The 18,842-nt window shown below is 48.3% G+C and overlaps 1 protein-coding gene across 1 annotated transcript in view; it reads left to right on the top strand.

Moving 5' to 3' along the window:
* Positions 1 to 18,842, top strand: part of LOC139369530 (variant surface antigen E-like) — a 58,491-nt gene that overhangs the window by 16,350 nt on the left and 23,299 nt on the right. Inside the window, exons 4-6 of the mRNA XM_071108772.1 lie at positions 1,033 to 1,110; positions 7,755 to 7,832; positions 14,411 to 14,488. Of these exons, the coding sequence (XP_070964873.1) occupies positions 1,033 to 1,110; positions 7,755 to 7,832; positions 14,411 to 14,488 (234 nt within the window). The remainder of the gene's footprint in view (positions 1 to 1,032; positions 1,111 to 7,754; positions 7,833 to 14,410; positions 14,489 to 18,842) is intronic.

The following is an 18,842-nucleotide window of genomic DNA, read 5'->3' as shown; positions in this document are numbered from 1 at the left end:
GCACAACAGGCTCCCACCACTACAACCCCGACCACACAGGACAACCCGGCCTCACAAACCCAAGACCAACCGGAACCGAGAACAAAGAAACCCTTCTAAAAAAGCGGCCAAACCCCCACCATACCAGAGGACCCAGAGACCCGGTCATACCCTCATAAGGTTGACATAGGGAAGGGCTCCTTTTGGGCAACACAAACCCTCCTAACCTTCCCCCACATCATACCCTGACCAGGGTGATTGAGGGAACAGAGCAGAGGCAGAGTGTTAAGGTGGCCTCTGCATTTTCATCTCCATCCCATACCCAGACCTGGGTGGTATGGAATGATAATCAGCAGGAACAGGTTATAACTCCACAACCGTCTATCTCCACATACTCTTCCCAGTCAACACCATCATTCATGGGATTGCTGGACAGAACCATTGGATGACATCCCCAGCAGGCAACCAAACCCACAGCCAATCCAACATGATGGGAATCCAGGACCTTCTAGACACCTAGCCCCTCGAGAAGGACATGCCTCAAACCTACCAAACAGGTCACCTCTTCAAACAGAATACCACCACCGCTCACCACACCATAGGATGGAGAGATAGAACGTGGACACCCCAGAGGACGGTCCCCCACATAGGACCAGAGGGCACCAGTACCGGACCACCTTTATGAGCACTTAGACTCTGCGTGGAACTCAAAGAACACCAACTTCCTTCACCACAACAGAAGCTATCCATTCCTGGACCCTGACTCCGTGCTTTGTCCCCCTCCAGAAACTCCACGGACCGGATTAACCCACCCACTCCATCAAAACAGCAAACCCAGCCAAAAGGCGAAGCTCTCACCAATCCAGTGGAGAGATAGGACGTGGACACCCCAGAGGACGATCCCCCACACAGGACCAGAGGGCCCCAAAAACCAAACCACCTTTACAAACACTAAAGACGCTGCAGGAAAATCCAAAAACACCATAAACTTCCTACAACCCAACAGTAGCCATCGATTTGTGGACCCTGACCCCGTGCTCTGTCCCCCTCCAGAAACCACACGGACCGGATCAACCCACCTGCTCCATCCAGCAGCAAAACACAGCGAAAGGCGAAGCCCTCACCGATCCAGTACCGCAGGGTTAATGCCTCCACAGGTGGAACAATACCACAGCAAAATATAAGAAACCGTTTGGAACACCAGACCCTAACCACTACCACTCTGAAAAAAAACGGGACAACCTGGTCTCACCAACCCAAGACCCACAAGAACCAATGTTAAAGGAACTCTCCCAAGATAGAGGCCCAACCCTACCACACCCGATGGCCCACTTCCACCATACAACTCACCAAGCTACCGGGTGGTGACCCACATCCAGAAGAGACTACGGCCAAAATAACTACTCCCTCTTCACACACCGATCCTGGCCTCCCAAAGACCACAACAAAGGAACCAAAGAATCTCACCGGGACCCACGGACGGACCTCCCAAACCCCTCGAGGACCAACACCACTTCCCACGGGAACCGATGTCAAAAGAACTCTCCCTAGAAGCGGATCAACCCCACCATACCTGATGGCCTACCCCCACCATACAACTCACCCAGCTTCCGAGTGGCTACTCGCATCCCCCCAAAAAATGATGTCTCAAATCCAAAAAACTACTCCCTCTCCACACCCCCATCCTGGCATTCAGAAGGAACAAAAATCTTAAGGATTCCTTAATCAACAGCCACTTCCAAAAATAAACGAAGAACTCAAAAAATACAACCGAGACTCACGAACCTAGGATGGACCTCCCAAAAATAACCCTCAAGGACCAACACCACTACCACGGGCTGGACCACCACTGAGGCTTCCAGTACAGCGGAGGAACATCTGGACATACACTGCACCTGCACCTTACACACCCCACATCCCATACAAAAGACAGGGGGTCATTAAGACCACAAAAACAGACTTCCAATAGCACCATAGAGTTACCATGACCATGGACTCTCAATATAACTTTCCTGTAGCTACTTTACTAGCACCATAGAGTTACCATGACCATGGACTCTCAATAATACTTTCCTTGAGCCACTTTACTAAACACTATAGAGTTACCGTGACCACGGACTCTCAAAAAAAAAATAAAAAAAATAAAATAAAATAAAATAAAATATGATTTTTTCTTTTTTCTTTTTTCTTTCTGGAAGTAAGGGTTACCATGACCATGGACCCTTGACGGAAAGAAACAATAAAATAGAACACAAATAGACCAAATTTAAACAAAAAAAACCTTCACCCACCTACCATCCTTCTAAAATATTTTTTGGAGACACCCACCAGCACCCCCAACGGACGAGAACCTTTTTTCTCCAACTACTCTGGGGACCCCGACCTTGGCGACTCCCCCGCAGCGATTACACCCTAAGCAATTAGGCCCTTCCATACACCAAGCAAGAAGACAGGAGGATATGGATAGACCGGACTCCTTCGGGACCTCTCGGGGTTCTGTTGGCAGACCAATCGGCTCAACCCTCCCAGCCCCTTTACACACGGGAGACTCACGTAACGCGCTGGACGACTATCTACCCCAGTTTAGAATTGGATTGGCAGTATGTCCAGTAGCGCATGGGTGGTCCTAGCGGGTTGGGGCAGTTAAGTCCTCGAAAAGAGGGGCTTTTGGGTCAGGCGCTGCGGCTGGAGGACTCGCATTGGCCGTGTAATCCCTGGGGTGCCCAGATAATGTCTGGCGGAGAATTGGATCCCACGGAATAATTCCCCTGGGAGGATCCCTTACCCCGCCGTACTTAGCCTGGACAACCGATCCACTTGTTTGACCTGGACTACGAACAAATTCACTGTCTAGGGAGGATATACCTCTGGAAACGTTACGATCCTGGAAGGGAGTAACTTCACTGGTCACTATCACCCAAAACCACTGAATCACTTACGACTGAGATGGTGGGGATAGAAACACCCAATTAACTTCTACTACTGCCGGACGTTTCATACGTAAGCCAGAGAAGGTTTGCCGGTTCCTAAACCCTCCATGCACCTACCGAAACACAGGACGAAACTCCAAGGGTAGTTTAAAGACTGACCACTTGACAGGGACACATGGCAACCGACTGAGGTCCGGACCTGCACAAGGTACGCAACTCGATGGTTTTGCCTGATCCTACGCCGAGTATACCCATACAGACCAGCTGGATTTGACTAGACATGGGTTAATTTGGAATTAGGATCCTGGAAGGGAATAACTCCTAATTACACACATGATTGAAAACATCCAGGACCAAAGACTGACGAACACTGAAGTAAATACATAGACAACATGGAGCTAAAAAAAAGAAGGATCCGAAAGAGAGTAAACTCCTAAGTTGCACTATGCTTTCCACTTCCGTTGACATAGCGGACCAAGACATCATGACCATACCACTCGACATGGACACATGGCAACCAACCGAGGACCGGACCTGCATAAGGTACGCAACTCAAGGGTTTTGCCTGATCCTAAGTTGAGTTGACAGACTTACCTAAACCATTCTGAAATACTATACCTAGCCTTAACCCTAAACCTAACTCTAACCTTAACCACTCTAAAAAACCCTTACCTAACCCTAACCCTAACCCTAAACCCTAACCCTAACCCTAACCCTAACCTTAACCCTAACCCTTACCTAAACCTAACCTTAACCATTCTAAAAAACTATACCTTACCCTAACCTTAACCCTAACCTTAACCACTCTTAAAACTATACCTAAACCTAAAACCTACTGACAGACAGTCTTTTAACCCAACCAACGGGTTAATCTACAAGTGGGCAACCATGGGGCCTACTACTTTGGCCGGCCGCGCCCGGACCCACCCGGACCGCGCGCACATGTGTGGAGTGCACACCCCTCCCTTCCCCCCCTTCGGCTTCCACGTGTCAGAGATGGAAGTGGATCAACCGACTCAAAACTAGACAACCAAACACTTGCCAGTCACCGCTGCATTGCCTGACGGGGGGTCTGGACGCAGCAAGCCAAGGAAATTTTTATCCCTTTAAATTAACCGGGATCATCTCAAATCAGGCCTTTTCTAGGGGTGTTGATTCTACACCCAGTATACCTCTCTGTGAAATGGTTTGATGGTGAACAGGTTAAAAATAATCATTAGATTTAATACAACCTAAAATAGCTCTTACAAACCTCTGAAGGACATCACTCCTGAGACCTCCACCAACACACACTTCTACTCCTGAGAAACAACTAGAACGATGAAGAAATCAAGACCCACCTACTCCAAGCCTTCTCAACCAAGATTTTTTCATCAAAAGACCAAGAACTCATCAAAAGACCAAGAACTCTACAACCAGCCCCTGACCTTCAGATATACATCACCTCCTCTATTTTTTTTCAACTAAGAGGCAACATCCACCCTTCTTTTTTCACCAAAGAACAAAACATCATCACCCTGACACAGTGGAAACAGACTCCTACCCTCCCACAGAAACCCTGACGAACGTATTTCCAACTTAGGAGCAAAAAGAAACAAAATTATAAAATAGGTCCACCCCACTCACACCTCTGCACCATACACAAACACACCAAAAACCCAGGTAAGACCCCCACCCATAGGAGACCCACCCACACTACAAGCCTCAACCAGGAATGCCTGTCAACTGTACATCACAGGTACATACATGGGACAACCAAAAAAGGAACCACCTAAAAAACCACCCATCTGGATCAAAAACCTCTCTCACACAAGTAAACACCCATATTCAACACTGGACCCCCCCCCCCCCAGGGAAGTATCCCCCACAGGACAGGTTGCATCAACTCCGGAGGACACACATCACTGGAAACAGCATAAAAAGTTTTTATGTTGTTTTAAGTTTTTACCCGTACATCCCATACTCCAAGTGGACTTGAACACAGCAAAACGGCCAAATCTACCGCATATCCGGGAACCCAAGTGGACAGGAACGCGATCAAAGCTAAAACTCCGCTAAATAGGCACCAACTAAAAAGATATAAACAACACCATTCTCGATCCGAGGAAAAAGGAACACCCCCCTAGTAACACTACCTGCAACTATCCCCCAATTAAGAAACAAAGTTCAAGCCCTATAATACCACAAAAAGACCAAAGAACCACGGCTACTACTCTTCCCTGCACATCGCACCTTATTACATATGAGTAAACGTGACTCCACAAAAATCGGAGGAAAAAATAACTCAACCACATTCAAAGACCTATAACCAGACCTATGGGTCACCTAGAACCCCAACTAAAAATTCTACAGGAACCCACAGATGTCCACTCTATCCTCTACCTTTCCTGGACCCACAGAACCTCACCTTCGGGTATTCCCAGCCCCAAACCCCCTACCAGAGCAGACCGCTCCCAACGCTAACACACAAGTCAATGGTGACACAAAGGTCAAACACACACTTTTTACAGGAGGATCTATCATACTTCTACAAATCACAGGAACTCCACGTATGGCTCCTCTTGACCCCTAGGACTTCTAGTCTTACTTAAAATTCACCTGGCACCTCTCGGACACCCACAACCCAAACAGCACCCCAAAAGCAAAGTGTCTACTTCTCCTATACAAATTCCCCATTGGAATCAACGACGGAGGCCTTTCCATCACATAACAGACTACTAGACGCCTCTCCCCAAAAGCCAAGCGATCTCATTGGACAAGCCACGGCCGTTTCTCTCACATGAACACCGCATGCACACCTCATGCACCAATCGGATTCGACACCTGGCAAAACCACACCCCCCTCATTTCCTATAAAAGAGGAGCTTCCCTCAGCCTCAGTACCATTCTGCCTGAACATCTTTTGAAGACACTTCACCTGGAGAAGACACAAGCTGGACCTCTACCAAAGAACTGCACCCAAGATGACTACTCCAACTGAAAGACCAGACCCCAGCTCCATGCTACACCATGGATACACCTCACCTGGACCAAGCCACCAGCTGGTACTCCACACTCCCCATGAATATCCTTCTACTCCCTTTGGAACAAAAGGCCCCTAAATAGCTTCATGCTACACCCTGAATCTAGACCACTCCGAGCCGCTTTTAAATCCTTGCGATTCCTCCCCTAATCTAGGTACTCCTACATCACGGAACCCACCTCCCAGAGAATCAACGCCCTTTTTGGCCTTTTTTCAACGGACCTTCATAGACCTCCAAGACCGTCGAGCCTCAACTACACATATACCCACACACACACCCCATTTTCCCTGGTCCAAAATACGGCCTTTTTTACCGTACTACGACCAAGTGCACCTATTTTTGCACCTTTCTTTTCTCCTCCCTGCCACCTGATGAAGCCGAGTAAGGCAGAAACGCGTCGTGGCTGGGCTACCCCTAGATCCGCTGTGATGCTGTAAGGAAGGCAGATTCCACACGGACTTCGGGGGTATCTCCTTTTGGCTACCTATTTTCATTTGTACTTTTCTCTTACCCTTATTTTGAGTTTTACACAGGGACACACTACAACGGATGATCTACGAGACAACAAGGACCCCGGGCACTCTGATGGCAACCCAGACCCCCTACTCCACCTACAAACCGGGCCCAAAAATTTCGACGGGGCATAGATAATCACTTAGACCCTCTACACCTTTTAAGAAGAGACGCTCAGAGGGGCCAGCCGAAAAAAGTTTCGACTGGCAACCTAGTCTCATTGTAGGAACGTCGACTTCGCCTAACATAACGTCTCTTTTTCAGGCTTCAACAAATGGCACAACAGGCTCCCACCACTACAACCCCGACCACACAGGACAACCCGGCCTCACAAACCCAAGACCAACCGGAACCGAGAACAAAGAAACCCTTCTAAAAAAGCGGCCAAACCCCCACCATACCAGAGGACCCAGAGACCCGGTCATACCCTCATAAGGTTGACATAGGGAAGGGCTCCTTTTGGGCAACACAAACCCTCCTAACCTTCCCCCACATCATACCCTGACCAGGGTGATTGAGGGAACAGAGCAGAGGCAGAGTGTTAAGGTGGCCTCTGCATTTTCATCTCCATCCCATACCCAGACCTGGGTGGTATGGAATGATAATCAGCAGGAACAGGTTATAACTCCACAACCGTCTATCTCCACATACTCTTCCCAGTCAACACCATCATTCATGGGATTGCTGGACAGAACCATTGGATGACATCCCCAGCAGGCAACCAAACCCACAGCCAATCCAACATGATGGGAATCCAGGACCTTCTAGACACCTAGCCCCTCGAGAAGGACATGCCTCAAACCTACCAAACAGGTCACCTCTTCAAACAGAATACCACCACCGCTCACCACACCATAGGATGGAGAGATAGAACGTGGACACCCCAGAGGACGGTCCCCCACATAGGACCAGAGGGCACCAGTACCGGACCACCTTTATGAGCACTTAGACTCTGCGTGGAACTCAAAGAACACCAACTTCCTTCACCACAACAGAAGCTATCCATTCCTGGACCCTGACTCCGTGCTTTGTCCCCCTCCAGAAACTCCACGGACCGGATTAACCCACCCACTCCATCAAAACAGCAAACCCAGCCAAAAGGCGAAGCTCTCACCAATCCAGTGGAGAGATAGGACGTGGACACCCCAGAGGACGATCCCCCACACAGGACCAGAGGGCCCCAAAAACCAAACCACCTTTACAAACACTAAAGACGCTGCAGGAAAATCCAAAAACACCATAAACTTCCTACAACCCAACAGTAGCCATCGATTTGTGGACCCTGACCCCGTGCTCTGTCCCCCTCCAGAAACCACACGGACCGGATCAACCCACCTGCTCCATCCAGCAGCAAAACACAGCGAAAGGCGAAGCCCTCACCGATCCAGTACCGCAGGGTTAATGCCTCCACAGGTGGAACAATACCACAGCAAAATATAAGAAACCGTTTGGAACACCAGACCCTAACCACTACCACTCTGAAAAAAAACGGGACAACCTGGTCTCACCAACCCAAGACCCACAAGAACCAATGTTAAAGGAACTCTCCCAAGATAGAGGCCCAACCCTACCACACCCGATGGCCCACTTCCACCATACAACTCACCAAGCTACCGGGTGGTGACCCACATCCAGAAGAGACTACGGCCAAAATAACTACTCCCTCTTCACACACCGATCCTGGCCTCCCAAAGACCACAACAAAGGAACCAAAGAATCTCACCGGGACCCACGGACGGACCTCCCAAACCCCTCGAGGACCAACACCACTTCCCACGGGAACCGATGTCAAAAGAACTCTCCCTAGAAGCGGATCAACCCCACCATACCTGATGGCCTACCCCCACCATACAACTCACCCAGCTTCCGAGTGGCTACTCGCATCCCCCCAAAAAATGATGTCTCAAATCCAAAAAACTACTCCCTCTCCACACCCCCATCCTGGCATTCAGAAGGAACAAAAATCTTAAGGATTCCTTAATCAACAGCCACTTCCAAAAATAAACGAAGAACTCAAAAAATACAACCGAGACTCACGAACCTAGGATGGACCTCCCAAAAATAACCCTCCAGGACCAACACCACTACCACGGGCTGGACCACCACTGAGGCTTCCAGTACAGCGGAGGAACATCTGGACATACACTGCACCTGCACCTTACACACCCCACATCCCATACAAAAGACAGGGGGTCATTAAGACCACAAAAACAGACTTCCAATAGCACCATAGAGTTACCATGACCATGGACTCTCAATAATACTTTCCTTGAGCCACTTTACTAAACACTATAGAGTTACCGTGACCACGGACTCTCAAAAAAAAAAAAAAAAAAAAAAAAAAAAAAAAAAAATATGATTTTTTCTTTTTTATTTTTTCTTTCTGGAAGTAAGGGTTACCATGACCATGGACCCTTGACGGAAAGAAACAATAAAATAGAACACAAATAGACCAAATTTAAACAAAAAAAACCTTCACCCACCTACCATCCTTCTAAAATATTTTTTGGAGACACCCACCAGCACCCCCAACGGACGAGAACCTTTTTTCTCCAACTACTCTGGGGACCCCGACCTTGGCGACTCCCCCGCAGCGATTACACCCTAAGCAATTAGGCCCTTCCATACACCAAGCAAGAAGACAGGAGGATATGGATAGACCGGACTCCTTCGGGACCTCTCGGGGTTCTGTTGGCAGACCAATCGGCTCAACCCTCCCAGCCCCTTTACACACGGGAGACTCACGTAACGCGCTGGACGACTATCTACCCCAGTTTAGAATTGGATTGGCAGTATGTCCAGTAGCGCATGGGTGGTCCTAGCGGGTTGGGGCAGTTAAGTCCTCGAAAAGAGGGGCTTTTGGGTCAGGCGCTGCGGCTGGAGGACTCGCATTGGCCGTGTAATCCCTGGGGTGCCCAGATAATGTCTGGCGGAGAATTGGATCCCACGGAATAATTCCCCTGGGAGGATCCCTTACCCCGCCGTACTTAGCCTGGACAACCGATCCACTTGTTTGACCTGGACTACGAACAAATTCACTGTCTAGGGAGGATATACCTCTGGAAACGTTACGATCCTGGAAGGGAGTAACTTCACTGGTCACTATCACCCAAAACCACTGAATCACTTACGACTGAGATGGTGGGGATAGAAACACCCAATTAACTTCTACTACTGCCGGACGTTTCATACGTAAGCCAGAGAAGGTTTGCCGGTTCCTAAACCCTCCATGCACCTACCGAAACACAGGACGAAACTCCAAGGGTAGTTTAAAGACTGACCACTTGACAGGGACACATGGCAACCGACTGAGGTCCGGACCTGCACAAGGTACGCAACTCGATGGTTTTGCCTGATCCTACGCCGAGTATACCCATACAGACCAGCTGGATTTGACTAGACATGGGTTAATTTGGAATTAGGATCCTGGAAGGGAATAACTCCTAATTACACACATGATTGAAAACATCCAGGACCAAAGACTGACGAACACTGAAGTAAATACATAGACAACATGGAGCTAAAAAAAAGAAGGATCCGAAAGAGAGTAAACTCCTAAGTTGCACTATGCTTTCCACTTCCGTTGACATAGCGGACCAAGACATCATGACCATACCACTCGACATGGACACATGGCAACCAACCGAGGACCGGACCTGCATAAGGTACGCAACTCAAGGGTTTTGCCTGATCCTAAGTTGAGTTGACAGACTTACCTAAACCATTCTGAAATACTATACCTAGCCTTAACCCTAAACCTAACTCTAACCTTAACCACTCTAAAAAACCCTTACCTAACCCTAACCCTAACCCTAAACCCTAACCCTAACCCTAACCCTAACCTTAACCCTAACCCTTACCTAAACCTAACCTTAACCATTCTAAAAAACTATACCTTACCCTAACCTTAACCCTAACCTTAACCACTCTTAAAACTATACCTAAACCTAAAACCTACTGACAGACAGTCTTTTAACCCAACCAACGGGTTAATCTACAAGTGGGCAACCATGGGGCCTACTACTTTGGCCGGCCGCGCCCGGACCCACCCGGACCGCGCGCACATGTGTGGAGTGCACACCCCTCCCTTCCCCCCCTTCGGCTTCCACGTGTCAGAGATGGAAGTGGATCAACCGACTCAAAACTAGACAACCAAACACTTGCCAGTCACCGCTGCATTGCCTGACGGGGGGTCTGGACGCAGCAAGCCAAGGAAATTTTTATCCCTTTAAATTAACCGGGATCATCTCAAATCAGGCCTTTTCTAGGGGTGTTGATTCTACACCCAGTATACCTCTCTGTGAAATGGTTTGATGGTGAACAGGTTAAAAATAATCATTAGATTTAATACAACCTAAAATAGCTCTTACAAACCTCTGAAGGACATCACTCCTGAGACCTCCACCAACACACACTTCTACTCCTGAGAAACAACTAGAACGATGAAGAAATCAAGACCCACCTACTCCAAGCCTTCTCAACCAAGATTTTTTCATCAAAAGACCAAGAACTCATCAAAAGACCAAGAACTCTACAACCAGCCCCTGACCTTCAGATATACATCACCTCCTCTATTTTTTTTCAACTAAGAGGCAACATCCACCCTTCTTTTTTCACCAAAGAACAAAACATCATCACCCTGACACAGTGGAAACAGACTCCTACCCTCCCACAGAAACCCTGACGAACGTATTTCCAACTTAGGAGCAAAAAGAAACAAAATTATAAAATAGGTCCACCCCACTCACACCTCTGCACCATACACAAACACACCAAAAACCCAGGTAAGACCCCCACCCATAGGAGACCCACCCACACTACAAGCCTCAACCAGGAATGCCTGTCAACTGTACATCACAGGTACATACATGGGACAACCAAAAAAGGAACCACCTAAAAAACCACCCATCTGGATCAAAAACCTCTCTCACACAAGTAAACACCCATATTCAACACTGGACCCCCCCCCCCAGGGAAGTATCCCCCACAGGACAGGTTGCATCAACTCCGGAGGACACACATCACTGGAAACAGCATAAAAAGTTTTTATGTTGTTTTAAGTTTTTACCCGTACATCCCATACTCCAAGTGGACTTGAACACAGCAAAACGGCCAAATCTACCGCATATCCGGGAACCCAAGTGGACAGGAACGCGATCAAAGCTAAAACTCCGCTAAATAGGCACCAACTAAAAAGATATAAACAACACCATTCTCGATCCGAGGAAAAAGGAACACCCCCCTAGTAACACTACCTGCAACTATCCCCCAATTAAGAAACAAAGTTCAAGCCCTATAATACCACAAAAAGACCAAAGAACCACGGCTACTACTCTTCCCTGCACATCGCACCTTATTACATATGAGTAAACGTGACTCCACAAAAATCGGAGGAAAAAATAACTCAACCACATTCAAAGACCTATAACCAGACCTATGGGTCACCTAGAACCCCAACTAAAAATTCTACAGGAACCCACAGATGTCCACTCTATCCTCTACCTTTCCTGGACCCACAGAACCTCACCTTCGGGTATTCCCAGCCCCAAACCCCCTACCAGAGCAGACCGCTCCCAACGCTAACACACAAGTCAATGGTGACACAAAGGTCAAACACACACTTTTTACAGGAGGATCTATCATACTTCTACAAATCACAGGAACTCCACGTATGGCTCCTCTTGACCCCTAGGACTTCTAGTCTTACTTAAAATTCACCTGGCACCTCTCGGACACCCACAACCCAAACAGCACCCCAAAAGCAAAGTGTCTACTTCTCCTATACAAATTCCCCATTGGAATCAACGACGGAGGCCTTTCCATCACATAACAGACTACTAGACGCCTCTCCCCAAAAGCCAAGCGATCTCATTGGACAAGCCACGGCCGTTTCTCTCACATGAACACCGCATGCACACCTCATGCACCAATCGGATTCGACACCTGGCAAAACCACACCCCCCTCATTTCCTATAAAAGAGGAGCTTCCCTCAGCCTCAGTACCATTCTGCCTGAACATCTTTTGAAGACACTTCACCTGGAGAAGACACAAGCTGGACCTCTACCAAAGAACTGCACCCAAGATGACTACTCCAACTGAAAGACCAGACCCCAGCTCCATGCTACACCATGGATACACCTCACCTGGACCAAGCCACCAGCTGGTACTCCACACTCCCCATGAATATCCTTCTACTCCCTTTGGAACAAAAGGCCCCTAAATAGCTTCATGCTACACCCTGAATCTAGACCACTCCGAGCCGCTTTTAAATCCTTGCGATTCCTCCCCTAATCTAGGTACTCCTACATCACGGAACCCACCTCCCAGAGAATCAACGCCCTTTTTGGCCTTTTTTCAACGGACCTTCATAGACCTCCAAGACCGTCGAGCCTCAACTACACATATACCCACACACACACCCCATTTTCCCTGGTCCAAAATACGGCCTTTTTTACCGTACTACGACCAAGTGCACCTATTTTTGCACCTTTCTTTTCTCCTCCCTGCCACCTGATGAAGCCGAGTAAGGCAGAAACGCGTCGTGGCTGGGCTACCCCTAGATCCGCTGTGATGCTGTAAGGAAGGCAGATTCCACACGGACTTCGGGGGTATCTCCTTTTGGCTACCTATTTTCATTTGTACTTTTCTCTTACCCTTATTTTGAGTTTTACACAGGGACACACTACAACGGATGATCTACGAGACAACAAGGACCCCGGGCACTCTGATGGCAACCCAGACCCCCTACTCCACCTACAAACCGGGCCCAAAAATTTCGACGGGGCATAGATAATCACTTAGACCCTCTACACCTTTTAAGAAGAGACGCTCAGAGGGGCCAGCCGAAAAAAGTTTCGACTGGCAACCTAGTCTCATTGTAGGAACGTCGACTTCGCCTAACATAACGTCTCTTTTTCAAGCTTCAACAAATGGCACAACAGGCTCCCACCACTACAACCCCGACCACACAGGACAACCCGGCCTCACAAACCCAAGACCAACCGGAACCGAGAACAAAGAAACCCTTCTAAAAAAGCGGCCAAACCCCCACCATACCAGAGGACCCAGAGACCCGGTCATACCCTCATAAGGTTGACATAGGGAAGGGCTCCTTTTGGGCAACACAAACCCTCCTAACCTTCCCCCACATCATACCCTGACCAGGGTGATTGAGGGAACAGAGCAGAGGCAGAGTGTTAAGGTGGCCTCTGCATTTTCATCTCCATCCCATACCCAGACCTGGGTGGTATGGAATGATAATCAGCAGGAACAGGTTATAACTCCACAACCGTCTATCTCCACATACTCTTCCCAGTCAACACCATCATTCATGGGATTGCTGGACAGAACCATTGGATGACATCCCCAGCAGGCAACCAAACCCACAGCCAATCCAACATGATGGGAATCCAGGACCTTCTAGACACCTAGCCCCTCGAGAAGGACATGCCTCAAACCTACCAAACAGGTCACCTCTTCAAACAGAATACCACCACCGCTCACCACACCATAGGATGGAGAGATAGAACGTGGACACCCCAGAGGACGGTCCCCCACATAGGACCAGAGGGCACCAGTACCGGACCACCTTTATGAGCACTTAGACTCTGCGTGGAACTCAAAGAACACCAACTTCCTTCACCACAACAGAAGCTATCCATTCCTGGACCCTGACTCCGTGCTTTGTCCCCCTCCAGAAACTCCACGGACCGGATTAACCCACCCACTCCATCAAAACAGCAAACCCAGCCAAAAGGCGAAGCTCTCACCAATCCAGTGGAGAGATAGGACGTGGACACCCCAGAGGACGATCCCCCACACAGGACCAGAGGGCCCCAAAAACCAAACCACCTTTACAAACACTAAAGACGCTGCAGGAAAATCCAAAAACACCATAAACTTCCTACAACCCAACAGTAGCCATCGATTTGTGGACCCTGACCCCGTGCTCTGTCCCCCTCCAGAAACCACACGGACCGGATCAACCCACCTGCTCCATCCAGCAGCAAAACACAGCGAAAGGCGAAGCCCTCACCGATCCAGTACCGCAGGGTTAATGCCTCCACAGGTGGAACAATACCACAGCAAAATATAAGAAACCGTTTGGAACACCAGACCCTAACCACTACCACTCTGAAAAAAAACGGGACAACCTGGTCTCACCAACCCAAGACCCACAAGAACCAATGTTAAAGGAACTCTCCCAAGATAGAGGCCCAACCCTACCACACCCGATGGCCCACTTCCACCATACAACTCACCAAGCTACCGGGTGGTGACCCACATCCAGAAGAGACTACGGCCAAAATAACTACTCCCTCTTCACACACCGATCCTGGCCTCCCAAAGACCACAACAAAGGAACCAAAGAATCTCACCGGGACCCACGGACGGACCTCCCAAACCCCTCGAGGACCAACACCACTTCCCACGGGAACCGATGTCAAAAGAACTCTCCCTAGAAGCGGATCAACCCCACCATACCTGATGGCCTACCCCCACCATACAACTCACCCAGCTTCCGAGTGGCTACTCGCATCCCCCCAAAAAATGATGTCTCAAATCCAAAAAACTACTCCCTCTCCACACCCCCATCCTGGCATTCAGAAGGAACAAAAATCTTAAGGATTCCTTAATCAACAGCCACTTCCAAAAATAAACGAAGAACTCAAAAAATACAACCGAGACTCACGAACCTAGGATGGACCTCCCAAAAATAACCCTCCAGGACCAACACCACTACCACGGGCTGGACCACCACTGAGGCTTCCAGTACAGCGGAGGAACATCTGGACATACACTGCACCTGCACCTTACACACCCCACATCCCATACAAAAGACAGGGGGTCATTAAGACCACAAAAACAGACTTCCAATAGCACCATAGAGTTACCATGACCATGGACTCTCAATATAACTTTCCTGTAGCTACTTTACTAGCACCATAGAGTTACCATGACCATGGACTCTCAATAATACTTTCCTTGAGCCACTTTACTAAACACTATAGAGTTACCGTGACCACGGACTCTCAAAAAAAAAAAAAAAAAAAAAAAAAAAAAAAAAATGATTTTTTCTTTTTTCTTTTTTCTTTCTGGAAGTAAGGGTTACCATGACCATGGACCCTTGACGGAAAGAAACAATAAAATAGAACACAAATAGACCAAATTTAAACAAAAAAAACCTTCACCCACCTACCATCCTTCTAAAATATTTTTTGGAGACACCCACCAGCACCCCCAACGGACGAGAACCTTTTTTCTCCAACTACTCTGGGGACCCCGACCTTGGCGACTCCCCCGCAGCGATTACACCCTAAGCAATTAGGCCCTTCCATACACCAAGCAAGAAGACAGGAGGATATGGATAGACCGGACTCCTTCGGGACCTCTCGGGGTTCTGTTGGCAGACCAATCGGCTCAACCCTCCCAGCCCCTTTACACACGGGAGACTCACGTAACGCGCTGGACGACTATCTACCCCAGTTTAGAATTGGATTGGCAGTATGTCCAGTAGCGCATGGGTGGTCCTAGCGGGTTGGGGCAGTTAAGTCCTCGAAAAGAGGGGCTTTTGGGTCAGGCGCTGCGGCTGGAGGACTCGCATTGGCCGTGTAATCCCTGGGGTGCCCAGATAATGTCTGGCGGAGAATTGGATCCCACGGAATAATTCCCCTGGGAGGATCCCTTACCCCGCCGTACTTAGCCTGGACAACCGATCCACTTGTTTGACCTGGACTACGAACAAATTCACTGTCTAGGGAGGATATACCTCTGGAAACGTTACGATCCTGGAAGGGAGTAACTTCACTGGTCACTATCACCCAAAACCACTGAATCACTTACGACTGAGATGGTGGGGATAGAAACACCCAATTAACTTCTACTACTGCCGGACGTTTCATACGTAAGCCAGAGAAGGTTTGCCGGTTCCTAAACCCTCCATGCACCTACCGAAACACAGGACGAAACTCCAAGGGTAGTTTAAAGACTGACCACTTGACAGGGACACATGGCAACCGACTGAGGTCCGGACCTGCACAAGGTACGCAACTCGATGGTTTTGCCTGATCCTACGCCGAGTATACCCATACAGACCAGCTGGATTTGACTAGACATGGGTTAATTTGGAATTAGGATCCTGGAAGGGAATAACTCCTAATTACACACATGATTGAAAACATCCAGGACCAAAGACTGACGAACACTGAAGTAAATACATAGACAACATGGAGCTAAAAAAAAGAAGGATCCGAAAGAGAGTAAACTCCTAAGTTGCACTATGCTTTCCACTTCCGTTGACATAGCGGACCAAGACATCATGACCATACCACTCGACATGGACACATGGCAACCAACCGAGGACCGGACCTGCATAAGGTACGCAACTCAAGGGTTTTGCCTGATCCTAAGTTGAGTTGACAGACTTACCTAAACCATTCTGAAATACTATACCTAGCCTTAACCCTAAACCTAACTCTAACCTTAACCACTCTAAAAAACCCTTACCTAACCCTAACCCTAACCCTAAACCCTAACCCTAACCCTAACCCTAACCTTAACCCTAACCCTTACCTAAACCTAACCTTAACCATTCTAAAAAACTATACCTTACCCTAACCTTAACCCTAACCTTAACCACTCTTAAAACTATACCTAAACCTAAAACCTACTGACAGACAGTCTTTTAACCCAACCAACGGGTTAATCTACAAGTGGGCAACCATGGGGCCTACTACTTTGGCCGGCCGCGCCCGGACCCACCCGGACCGCGCGCACATGTGTGGAGTGCACACCCCTCCCTTCCCCCCCTTCGGCTTCCACGTGTCAGAGATGGAAGTGGATCAACCGACTCAAAACTAGACAACCAAACACTTGCCAGTCACCGCTGCATTGCCTGACGGGGGGTCTGGACGCAGCAAGCCAAGGAAATTTTTATCCCTTTAAATTAACCGGGATCATCTCAAATCAGGCCTTTTCTAGGGGTGTTGATTCTACACCCAGTATACCTCTCTGTGAAATGGTTTGATGGTGAACAGGTTAAAAATAATCATTAGATTTAATACAACCTAAAATAGCTCTTACAAACCTCTGAAGGACATCACTCCTGAGACCTCCACCAACACACACTTCTACTCCTGAGAAACAACTAGAACGATGAAGAAATCAAGACCCACCTACTCCAAGCCTTCTCAACCAAGATTTTTTCATCAAAAGACCAAGAACTCATCAAAAGACCAAGAACTCTACAACCAGCCCCTGACCTTCAGATATACATCACCTCCTCTATTTTTTTTCAACTAAGAGGCAACATCCACCCTTCTTTTTTCACCAAAGAACAAAACATCATCACCCTGACACAGTGGAAACAGACTCCTACCCTCCCACAGAAACCCTGACGAACGTATTTCCAACTTAGGAGCAAAAAGAAACAAAATTATAAAATAGGTCCACCCCACTCACACCTCTGCACCATACACAAACACACCAAAAACCCAGGTAAGACCCCCACCCATAGGAGACCCACCCACACTACAAGCCTCAACCAGGAATGCCTGTCAACTGTACATCACAGGTACATACATGGGACAACCAAAAAAGGAACCACCTAAAAAACCACCCATCTGGATCAAAAACCTCTCTCACACAAGTAAACACCCATATTCAACACTGGACCCCCCCCCCAGGGAAGTATCACCCCCCTAGTAACACCCCCCTAGTAACACTACCTGCAACTATCCCCCAATTAAGAAACAAAGTTCAAGCCCTATAATACCACAAAAAGACCAAAGAACCACGGCTACTACTCTTCCCTGCACATCGCACCTTATTACATATGAGTAAACGTGACTCCACAAAAATCGGAGGAAAAAATAACTCAACCACATTCAAAGACCTATAACCAGACCTATGGGTCACCTAGAACCCCAACTAAAAATTCTACAGGAACCCACAGATGTCCACTCTATCCTCTACCTTTCCTGGACCCACAGAACCTCACCTTCGGGTATTCCCAGCCCCAAACCCCCTACCAGAGCAGACCGCTCCCAACGCTAACACACAAGTCAATGGTGACACAAAGGTCAAACACACACTTTTTACAGGAGGATCTATCATACTTCTACAAATCACAGGAACTCCACGTATGGCTCCTCTTGACCCCTAGGACTTCTAGTCTTACTTAAAATTCACCTGGCACCTCTCGGACACCCACAACCCAAACAGCACCCCAAAAGCAAAGTGTCTACTTCTCCTATACAAATTCCCCATTGGAATCAACGACGGAGGCCTTTCCATCACATAACAGACTACTAGACGCCTCTCCCCAAAAGCCAAGCGATCTCATTGGACAAGCCACGGCCGTTTCTCTCACATGAACACCGCATGCACACCTCATGC

The sequence above is a fragment of the Oncorhynchus clarkii genome, chromosome 17 (assembly GCF_045791955.1).
Source record: "Oncorhynchus clarkii lewisi isolate Uvic-CL-2024 chromosome 17, UVic_Ocla_1.0, whole genome shotgun sequence".
NCBI classification, from domain to species: Eukaryota; Metazoa; Chordata; class Actinopteri; order Salmoniformes; family Salmonidae; genus Oncorhynchus; species Oncorhynchus clarkii.
The sequence above is the reverse complement of the archived record's forward strand: the minus strand, read 5'-3'. Positions and strand labels throughout refer to the sequence as shown.